The 12074-nt window shown below is 36.3% G+C and overlaps 1 protein-coding gene across 1 annotated transcript in view; it reads right to left on the bottom strand.

Annotated features, from left to right (window-relative positions):
* CNKSR2 (connector enhancer of kinase suppressor of Ras 2) overlaps positions 1 to 3413 on the bottom strand; it is a 338457-nt gene extending 335044 nt beyond the window's left edge. Inside the window, exon 1 of the mRNA XM_044669208.1 lies at positions 3219 to 3413. Within this exon, the coding sequence (XP_044525143.1) occupies positions 3219 to 3413 (195 nt within the window). The remainder of the gene's footprint in view (positions 1 to 3218) is intronic.
* Between the last annotated feature and the right edge of the window lie 8661 nt (positions 3414 to 12074).

Below are 12074 nucleotides of genomic sequence, written 5' to 3'. Positions count from 1 at the left end.
TACTACAACATTCTATTTATATTATTCATTCTTATTTACTTGCTCTTGCTCTCAATTCTAAAAAATATCATTTAAACATTTAAATTGATGAATGACTTCACTGATTTTCCTTTTATTCACTACTGGAAGTAGCAGCTATGTGATGTGTTGGACAGAGTTTTGAAAACTTCAGTTCCAATCTATCCTCAGAAGCCTAGAAGCTATGTGATTTGGAGCAAGTCACTTTACTTCTGTCTGCCTCAGTTTCCTCAAAAGTAAAATGGTAATAATAACCTTCCAAGGGTTATTGTGAAGATCAAAGTTAATATTGTGAAGTACCTAGCTTTCTATTAAATGGAACATCTAAAGAGCACACATTTGTATATAAAGTCAAAACCATTTAGTTGATGAGGTAATGCAACATGTAATGTGATACATTTTAATACTGCTAAGTGTACTTTGGCTGATGTCCAGTCCTCATTACTGAGTGTTCTCCTCAAAGTGATTGAAAAGAAATACTTATTCTAGCATGAACATAGTCTAATTAGATTGGCAACTCCCCCTGCCACTCCATCCAAAATCCAATGATAAATCCTACTACTTTTAGCTGTTAAAATACTCTTATCATTGTCAAATGTCAATACTGACTCTTCTTCAGCTACAGAAATTTGTAAAATATCATGCACTTCATATAAACTTATTGTTTACTTTGGCTTTCAAAGTAGACTTGAGATGGTCAAATAATGGTTACTTGAATCACAGAATTATGATATTTAGACCTAGATGGCACAGTGGATAGAACATTTGATCTGGAGTCAGATACATCAAAGTTCAAACATTTACCCGGTCATAAGCAGTAATAAAATTCATTTAGAATTACTTATTCTTCTTTAAATACAGCTCCTTTTTTCATGGTCACCTCTTTCCTTTAAAAATGATAAAAAACATCATTCTTTAAATAAAAGTTTTAGAATTTTATCAAGAATATGAGAGTTCACTGTCCTATAATTCTCATATTTTAGTCTTATCTCTTATTTGAAAATTTTGACATTTTCCATTTTCTAATTTATTGTATCTTTTCTATTCTCCAATATATTTCAAAGACCAAAGTAGCAAGAAATCCTGAAAAAGAGACAGAAGGTGACATGTGGTAAATGAGTCAAGCTCTTATGAGCAACTTCTACTCCTATACTCTCTTCAAAATCAAGTGGAGATGGCTTAGTATCTTGAACCCAAGAGCCCTGATAATAGCAATGCCCACAGACCAGCAGCCTTGCTTCCAACTTAGTCCACAATTCCACAATTGTCCTAGAAGGGAGCAAGCTTTGTGCAGATGTAGCCTGTCAATTGCCCCTGCAGTTACAAGAGCCATCACATAATCATTAATTATAGCTACTTAAACATCTGGAAAAACAATTTATTAACAGCAAAGTCCTCAAAAGAATCAACTAATTCATCATTTGAAATAGATAAAATTCTGCCAAAGGAAATCATATTAAACAATATACATTACTGCTTGCTTTGCTGATATACTCCAAGGACTATGGACCTTTCTATTTGACTTGCTGCTGAAATTTCCTCTTTATGCTGTTTCCCACTCTTCGCATATGAGCTCTTTGATTAGAGAGACTGTCCTAATTTCCTGTCTGAGTCCTCTGTCCTTAGCACAGTTTTGCACTTAGTAAGTGCTTAATGAATGCTTATCATTAAATAATAAACTAATTGTTCATCACTGGCAGTAGCTCGGTCATTTTATGTTCTGGTGCTTTCTTTACCCTAGGATATAGCTCATTTAGACCTGCCTGGTAGCTTGATCTCATTAAGGGTAGCTAGACACTTCCTGAATATGTCCTCATTTATTTCAAGCTTTCATTTCCTATTAGTTATTGTCTTGAAATTATGTCTTGTCATGGTCCCCCTAGGCATCCCACGAGTTGGTATGGTAAATAAGCATATATAAGTAGCAAGTATAAGGTAACTAAATAGGAATTAAGAATGTAAAGAGGAGCATAGAAGTCACTTGCAAAAGCAAACAAAAAACTGACTCCTAAATTAATTAAGACCACATCCAGAGACTACTGTGCTAAATTAGGGGAAGTTAGCCAGACCCCAAAATAATGGCTCCTCTCTCTCAATAATGGCCCCTTGATATGTGAACTGCAGATGAGCTCCAGACAGATTGGAATAAAACCAAAGAAATGTTATGCTAATAAAGAATCCCAAGTTGGCACTGATAACTTTGAGATGATATTGATATATTAATTAGCTAATTCCAAGGTGGCCTGAATAAGAGTTAGGCCATACCCCCACCATCAAACTCTTTAAGAATGAGATCCCTATACCTTGTCCCCTGAGCACTCCTTATCCTGCCCCAGGTCCATAATGCCAGAGCGCTCCCAACTCTGCTATGCAAGTTTATAAGTGACCATGTGCCCATTTCCCTCCCTTTTTCTCCCTCTCCCCTGTCTGTTTTCCTTTGCCATCCCATTCCTTGAGCAATCCCAGTGTTGTCTGCCTCTATATCATTTATACTCTGTTAAAGTGTAATTGATTCTCTCCTTCCTGCTTGCTGTCAACTTGATCTTTCCCAGGCAGTATCCAAAGAAGTGAATTTTTTTATCCTGACTCAACTGAGGATATTTTTGTGCCCGCTCTTCTCTTAAATCATAAGAACACTTCCGATCCCCTTATCTGTGGATTGAGGGCACCAAAAACCACCATCATTTCAGTTACCCTGGGGCCTGTTTTTGACTTGCTAGGGTGTGGTCTGCATTGGACTGCTTTCCATTCTCACCACATCCTTCCCTGCCAAATTTCTAAGTTGTTTTGGGCAGGAAAATTGTTTCACCCTATTCTTTTGTTGGTTCTACTGTTTTAGAATTTGTTTTGAGGCAAAATTTTAATATGGCTTGGAAGGGAATTTGGGAGAGTTCAGGCGAGTTTCTGCCTTTACTCTGCCATCTTGGCTCCTTTATCTCTATAATTTTTCAATGAGAAATATCTATGCATACATTTTAGTAATCTTGTTGAAAACATGAGAAGGAAACAGGTCAACTTCCACAGACAATTTCTTACATCAGATAAATATAATAGATTTTTATCAATGCCTCTTATTTTTCAATCCAATTAAAAGAAAGGGAAAGAAAAAAGAAAAAGAAAGGAAAAAGAAAAATATTTTATCAGTGCCTTTTATTTTTCAGTCACAGTTGTTTCTGGAATACATTACATCATATACATACAGAGAAATACCTTATCTTTTCTTCTTGATTTTCAGGAGTCTTTTCCATTTGACTCAGATTGGAAGTACAAGGGTTACTCGTGACTGTCCCACCGCTTATTAGCACAGGAGTTTTGACTTGTTCCATTTCTGACCTGAGTTTCTTCATTTTATCACGAGTAACCTGGTACTCCTTCCACTCATAGGGTGTCACCATAATATCTAATCAAGATAGAAGGTCTGAGATCTGCTGGTCTTAGCCTCTCCTGCAGCACAACAGAGAACTGCTCTATAACAGCATGAACAGGTTCAATGAATTCTTCAGTCTTTCAAAATTTTTCCCTTTTTTGTGGGAACAGGGGAAAGTTTTTATTTTGTTAGACAATGGGATGCATACTGATTAGGGGATATATGAGTTAGAAATTTGCCTCCCATAGGACAATTCCGCTTTAGAACTAGAGAAAAGCTTCTACTGTGTTGGATGATCTGTTTAGAAAGATTTATGAAAAGATTTACACAAAAGAAACAAATAAGCTGAACTAAACTAAACTAAGTTAAGAATATAATAATTTCTCAAATTTAATAGTTATTTTTTACATTAATAAGCATTTACTTATTCTTCCCACCTCCTCATTGAAAACAAAAAGGCAAACAAAACTCCATAAATAATATGTATGGCCACTGATGTGCTGTTGGTGGAGCTGTGAACTGATCTAGCCATTTTGGAGAATGATTTGGAATTACACCCTCAGAGTTCTAAAATTGGCTAAATAGGTAGAACCAGGAGAACATTATACACAGCCACAGAAATAACACTGGAAGAATAAATTAAGAATGTTATGTCTATAAAGTGAATAGAAAAATAAAACACACAAGACTTAATTTACATGAACATGTTGTCCTCCCTGACAATATCCTATGAGATATGGGGATGGTGGGGAGGATTTGGTACACTGTGAATGGGATCTATTATGTAGACATGAAGAAAAGTAAGTTAAATATTTAGGAGATTTTTTATGTCATTTGTATAATATTTTATTTCCCTTTTATGTGGATATGCATGTTTTTTTTGTATTTGTAAACATCAGAATAATAATAATAATAATAAATATGTCTGGAAGCTTTCACCTTCTCCATTTCTAACCTAGGCCAGTTCACCCTTCCTAAGGCATCCTAGTGTCCCCATTTGCTTTGTTCCTGGGAATTTACTATATTACTATCAATTAGTATAGATACAGTATAGTATATTACAGCTCAAAGTTCCCAAACTCAAGACGTCTATCAGCCTGTCTCCCCTTTAGGTGGTATTATAGGAATGTATCACCATACTTGGTGCAATCACTTGTGCATAAAGAGGAGTTTGTCTTGGCAAGGAAAAGAGTCACCTTTTTATTTGAGATGAGCAAAACAGGAAACAGTGTAGGAAGGCATCTGAAAGATTTGAGGTGAGGAGGGAAGAGGAGGGAGTTCTAAGTAAATGTTTTCCATTTTTCAGTGAAATATTAATCCCAGTCTTTGGAGTTATCTTCAAATAAGTACTTTCTTGGAATCCACATGTCCAATTAGTAACCAAATCTTGTCAAGTGCACTTCTACATCATATCTTGCACATATATCTATTTATTTTGTGATCGGAAAGAATTGGAAACAAAGTAGATACCCCTCAGTTGGGGAATGATAAACAAACTGTGGTCCATGAATATAATGGAATGTTACTGGACTGAAACAATAAGTGTAATGAATACAGAGAAGCATGGAAAGATCTCTATGAATTGATTCAGTGAGATAAGCAGAGCCAAGAAAACAATGTATAGAATTAATACAATAATGTAAATAGAAAGAACAACCACAAAAAATGAGCTTCGTAAAATACAAAGAATAAGTATATCTCTAAAGAGAGATATGAAAAAAATGTAGTACATTGTACAGATTTTCAGACCCTCTTAAGATGATTTTTCCATTTTTCTTTTTTCTTTATCTTTAAAATATCATTTGTTATATCATATTATTTCTAGGAGGGGGAGGATAATGGGGTAAATTATGGTAATATTAAAAATACAAAAGATCAATAAAGTTATTTTATACTTTCCTATCTTTCTAGGCTGAAGAATTAGTTAGTTGAATTAATATGTCTGACTTTTTTAGCCCTTTTCCCTTTACCTTCATATCCTTCCCACCCCAATCCCTCAATCCTGTCAATCATCTTAGCCACTATAAACCTTTGAAAGATCTCTCTTTTTCCATTTATCCCCACTTGTATGGCATTTCACTACTCTGATGAATTTAGCATCACTTCCAAAACTATAAAGTTTAGGTATGATAGATCAATTTCAAAAATACTAAATAAGGCCACTTGAAACACAGAAATCCTCATCGTTAGTATTCTTTTATATAAAAAGGAATTTCTCTTTATCTGAATCCTTTCTTTCCTAATTCTGTCAGTTCTGAATCTGACATAATTGTCTAATGATGTTTCAATACTGTTATGTAAAGCCATGTCAAAGACTTTTAAACATCTATATAGATTACATCCCTTGTTTCATTTTAATCCATGTGAATATTTATTTCTTTGAAGACCTCTAGCAAACTAGTTAGGCATGATTTCCCTCAATAGAAATTAGGCTGCCTCCCCCCCAATAGCCTATGTTTTCTTTTATAGTTTTAAAAATACTAATTATTTTGTCCAATAAAAGTATATGGGCATTTTATTTTGTTTGAGGCAGAAAATGACCTAAATCTTATGAATTAAGCCAGAAGCCAAGTGAATTCTTGTCAGTGCTTGTTATGGAGGAAATTTCTGCATTCCATTAAAAAGCATTAATTAACCATCTACTATGTGCTGGACTCTGTGTTAGGTGCCTGGAGGGTAGATGCAAATTAAAAAAATGAATTTGTGATCACATTCATGAAGCTTACAGTCCACACAAGGAGATAACCAATAAAAGATCCAATCCAATCAATATTTATTAAGCACCTACTATGTATTGTTAAGGAAGAAACCAGGGAAAGGTGCCTTAAACAGTAAACAGGTGGGTGTGTGGGAGACAGAAATGACAAGAAGGGGCCCAACAAGTAGGGAGACTAAAGTTTAACAGCAAAGGGGTGTCTGTTACTGAATTGGCTGTTAGGTCCAACTGCCACTCTGAAGCACCAAGACTAGGCCTATGGTAATCAGCAAACTAAAGACGGGGGTTTATAAGTTAAGGCAACATATTTAATCAAGGACAAACTAAGATTAAGGATGGGAATAGGGTTTACTACACTTAAAAGCTAAGGGCAAACCACAGGGGCAGGGGAAGGACTTGACTACACTAAACTAAGAAGACTGGAGTAGGAATCCTCACAGTAGAGTCCAGAGATGTTTTCAGGATGCCAGGAACCAACTCCTCCAGAACTGATGGTCCAAAGCAGCGCAGTAGGGAGAGGAGCCTGCAAGCTGTCCACCAGATCACAGATCACTCCCTACTCAGTGCTGTTGTGCAGGATAGATGTCCTCTGCTTCCAAGCTTCACCACACTCCAGGATCCCAGGGAATCAGGGTGCAACTCCACAAGCTCTGAGGTCTCCCAGGGAATCAGTTACTGCTTGTAACTCTCACCATGGAGTCCTTCTCAGAGAGTGCCAGCCACTTCCTGCTTTCCCATTCCAAGTGGAATTCTCCAGCCCTTCCTGCTAGGTCCACATTAACTATATATAAACTAATACCTAAATAATCCTCACAACAGTATCAGCTATTTGCCGGCCAGGTGGTACAGTGGAAAGGGAACTGGAGGAAGACCCGAGTTCAAATTTGACCTCAGACACTTACTAACTATGTGACCATGGGCAAACTACTTGACTTGGTTTACTTTAAGTTTCCTCATCTGTTAAATGAACTGGAGAAGGAGATGACAAATCATTCCAGTATCTTTGCTAAGAAAATCCCAAATGAGGTCAGGAATAGTGGAATACAACTTAAATGACTGAACAACAATGTGCCAGGCACTGCACTAAGTACTGGGGATACAATTAATAAAAAGAAAGGAAGTTCGTGCCTTGAAAAAGCTTATAATTTATTTGTAGAGAGACAATACAAGAAAGGAGTCAGGGAATCAGGGGAGGGAGGTGGTACCTGGGCAGGGTTCTTGTGAGGAAAAAAAGTTGAAACCAGGCAGAGCAACAGATACAAAGTGGAATATGCTAAATCCAGTTTCTGTCTTGTTAGATAGTTGGTGTTAGGAGGGTTTTATCCTAGATTCTCCTGCCCTTCAATCAAAGGAGAAAGAAGTCTGAAGGAGATTATGTCAAACAAGACAACTTCACAAAATGGCGATAAGAATAGAAATGATGAGCTTACCCTGAAAGGGGCATCTTGCTCCATGGAGTTGAAACCAGACTCTGCTTCAGATGTAGAGAAGAATGATAAACACCATCTACATATATAAAAAATCAATATGAGGTTGTTTGGTGATGGTGGTAGTAAGGATTTTTAAACTGGATTTTTACAGAAACTAAGATTTCTAAAAAGTAAGTGGAAGGAGTGAGAGAAGACCAGGAATAGGATATGGTCTAGGGAAAAGCATAGTGAATCGGGATGGAATGTGGTGGGAGAGACATCCCACTTTGGTTGGAGTTTAGAGGTTATGACAGAGAGCAATACAAATACTGCTGGAAAGGCAGACTGGAGTTATGTTGTGAAGGGCTTTAAATGCCAAATAGTGGAATTGGTATTTGACTTTAGAACTATAGTTTGATACTGGAACTTCTTGAGAAGGGAGAGAGGGTGTGTGATGTGGTCAGAACTCTGCTTTAGGAGCATTGCTTTGGTAAACTACTTGGAAAATAGATTGGAGAGGCTTGAGGCAAAGAGACCACAAGTACATTGTTGTTATTGTTCAGGCAAGAGATGATAATGTTGTGATCTAAGGTAATGACCATATGAGTGGATAGAATATGGCTGCAAGAGACATTGTAGAGGGATGAACAAAATTTGGTCAATCCTAATTAGATATGTGATTCGGGGAAAGTAAGTATTTGAAGGTTTGGGCTTTATAGAAGTCATTAAACATCATGGAACAGATTGGACTTAAATTAGTCTTTACCCTTAAGTTATCATGTATTTTTTCACAACTCTGACCTTTCAGCTCTCTCAATCCACCTTTCTCCCTTTATGACCAATACCTTATAGTCTTCATTTATCTAGATTCCAAAATTCTGAGAAGATTGAAGCTTTTAAGACAGTAATTCTCGAATGATCCCACTTTCCTCTAATTTTCTAGCATGTATTTGGTATGTAGTATAAGAACAAAGGGAACTGGTAGTGGGGATGGGAGAAAGAGACACAGACAGACAGACAGACAGAGACACAGGTAGGGAGAGAGAGGGACAGAGAGAGAAGGAGAGAGAGAAAGACAGTGAAATAGAAAAAAGATACAGAAAGAGAGAAAAGTGATACAGAGAGACACACACAAAACCAGAAAGAGAGAAAAAGAGACAGAGATAGAGAGAGAGAGAGAAAAGAGAGAAGGGAGAAGAATGAGAGAGAGAAGCAAAGGGACTGGGAAGAGATTGGGAAATAAACTCATGACAATTTGATTTATTTTGCATGAATATTAACAGTGGCTAATTTGGCAAAGGGCAATGTCAAGGACCATGTTGTTGCTGTTCTTAATATTCTGAAATTCAACACCATTCCTTGACTGTGGTTTCACCCTGGAATTTCCCCCAGTGCCTGAGACATTTAATAGCTCTGTTGGCTTTCTGAGCCTGGAATATACCTCTGACTTTTTTTTTTTTACTTTTTGAAAGAGAATGTTGTCATCAGTACAGTTGAAAATGACAATGCACAAAAGCACAAAAGGCTATTGTCCTGGCGGTTCTCCTTTCCCTCCCACTTGGAATGCCAGGGAGAAAACAGTTGAAGAAAACATGCAATCATAAACAATGATCAACTCTAAAGGCAAGAGGTTTGGTCCGAAAGAACCCAACATAATTAATCCAATGACTGTGAACAGCTTCACTGAGTAAGATTAAGCTATTGCAATCTAGCCTCATATATTTCCCAATTGTGTGACCCTGGCAAGTCAGTTAACTTCACTTCACCTCTTTCCTCTACTGCAAAGTAGGTATAATAATAGCACCTACCACACAAGGTTGTGAGGGTCAAATGAGATAATATTTGTGAAGCTTTTAGAACAGGGCCTGGCACATAGTATGTGCCTAATAAATATTTATTCTCTCCCTTCCTTTTGTGTGTTGACCTCCCCAATGGAATGTAAGCTTCTCAAGGTAAGGGATTCTCTTTTTGCTCATATTTGCATAACTAGCACTTAGCACAGTGACTGACATATTTGTGGTGCTTAATATATACTTCTTGCTTTATCTTGGAGGTAATCATTGTGACTAGAGAGGCAGTTAGATTACTCAGTAGATAGAACCCTGGAATAAGGAAAACCTGTGTTCAAATTTGACCCAAGAGAAGGGTTGACTGATCTTGGGCGATTCACTTAACCTCTGTTTGCCTTAATATTCTGGGAAAGGAAAGGATAATCAGTGTCTTTACCAAGAGAACCTCATATAGTGTCATGAAGAGTCAGATGTGACTGAACAAAAACAATAGCAATTTTTGACTGTAGTCCACACAATGTGAGCTCCTTGATAGGAGAGACTGCCTTTTCCCTTTCTTTTTTATCTCTAGTACTTAGAACAGTGTCTGGCAAAAAAGTAGGCTCTTGAAGAAAACATTGATTTTGACTGAGTTTGTTCTCAATCGATTTCAATCCATTATTTTTGAGAGTAAGAACAAATTAAGGACAATGTCAAGACTAAACACAAATCTGTAAATTCTATTTTAAATCTTTTTTTTCCAGACATAAATGAATGGGATCATTTTCATGTTTCTCTCCAGGAGAAGTAGGGGTGGGAGAAAAGTTGGACAGTGAAAAACAGGTTTTAAATAATATATATTATGCCTATTAACCAGGAACTTTAGAAGTAAAGCAGATTTTGATGTAGAGGGCAATAAAAGCAAGTAAGAAAAAAAGGGATCTGGTGACAATCTTCAAAGGAGATCCAATAGAGAAATATGGAGATTACAATAGCCTAGTATCCATAGATTTAGAACTGGAAGGGATACTGGAGGCCATTGTGTCCAATCCAGTCATTTTGTAGATAATGAAACTGAAGTCCAGAGAGGTTAAATGATTTTATAAGACAACATAATTAGTGTCTCAGATGGGTTTTGAACTCAGATCTTCCTGATCCCAAGTTCAGGATGCTATCTGTGATGACACCTAGCTGCCTCTTATAAAATTCTGCCATGTGGGCATAGCATCTATGTAGTTAAATGATAGCTGGAAGGACATCTCATTGAAACCCTTCTTCTTTATAAATAAGGAAACTTAAGTCTAGAGAGTGTAAGTGACTTTCTCAAGGTCACATAGGTGGTAAGTGACAAAAGGCAGAATTTGAACTCAGCTCTCCTGACTCTAAAATAGCACACTTTATGCCATACTGTCTAATGTATCATTATGATATAAATTATGAGAGATGTTAGAAAATTTGTTGGTATTTTTTTCAGTACAATATTATTCCTATTAAGATGGTCTAATATGCTTGTCACCATTGTTTTCTAGACCAACTTTTTCCTTCCTTCTCTTTCCCCCATTGTTTTCATTAGGCTTCAAAAAAAGATTATTATTATTTTTTAAATTTTAAAATATTTTCCATGGTTATAAGATTTATGATGTCTCCCACCCCTCTCTACGTTCCCCCCTCTAGAACTGACAAGCAATTGCACTGGATATCTATGTGTCCTCACTCAATACCTATTTCCATATTATTCATTTTTGTCAGAGTAAAAAGATAAAGATTATTAAAATTGAAACTCATGATTGAACTCATATTGAGTAATAGTAGGTGAGTTAAAAAAGGAATAATTGTGAGGTATATGGCATGTCAATCACTTAGTATTAACAGAATTTGAACTTTTTTATAATATTCATTAGCTGGAACTTATAGAAAAACAACTAAGGATTTATCCTTATCTTCATATTATGTAATCTTAGATTGATAGATATAAGGATATGATAGGAATCTCTTTCAAAAAAAGAAATCTCTCTCAATTAGAAAATGCATTGGATTGGAAGTCAGAAAACAGATTCTCGTCTCAGTGTAACTGATCGTTTATAACCTAGTAATATTTAAATTACCCAAAATTGTGGAATTAAGCAGTGGCACCCCAGACGAAGGATCGAGAAGAGAGGAAGAAGTTGTCACTTGGACAGCCAGCATACATTGGAAGTAATGAGAGTCTGAACATTTCATCTGAGCCTCTGAGTGGTTGGTTGAGGCTTCAACATTCTAACCCGATCAGTATAGACTACGCCCACCACTTAATCCATTCATAAAGTCACTCTGGAGTATTTTTGTTGCCCCAGAGACATTTTTAAAGATACTGGGAAGAGACTTTAACTTTTTTCTATCATTTTTTTATGGATTGTTTTTTTTTCTCCTGATTTTTTCTTTTGGTGTTTTTTCTTCCCTGTTTTTTGTTTTGTGATTGTTATTGTTAAAATATTGTCGTAAACCCAGAGTATAAGCCAACCCACTGTGGCTTATTACTATTATAATAATACTATTAGTGTAACCCCATTAGTAGTAACAACTATTATGGAGGAAATTATTGATCTGTGTGTCTATTATATGTGGAGGATGTCTTATTTTATTCCTTTCCTGGTGTTTGTTGTTATACTGAAATATAGTAAGTTGTTGTTGGATTTTAAAACAATAAGACTGATATGGGAAATAACTTTACTGGATGTGGTGGCACATACACCAGTGCTACTCTTGTGTTGTTACATGTTGTACCATATGAGATGGATGGTAAAATGCATGGTGTA

Source organism: Gracilinanus agilis, chromosome 3, assembly GCF_016433145.1.
Source record: "Gracilinanus agilis isolate LMUSP501 chromosome 3, AgileGrace, whole genome shotgun sequence".
In the NCBI taxonomy this organism is placed as follows: domain Eukaryota; kingdom Metazoa; phylum Chordata; class Mammalia; order Didelphimorphia; family Didelphidae; genus Gracilinanus; species Gracilinanus agilis.
The sequence above is the reverse complement of the archived record's forward strand: the minus strand, read 5'-3'. Positions and strand labels throughout refer to the sequence as shown.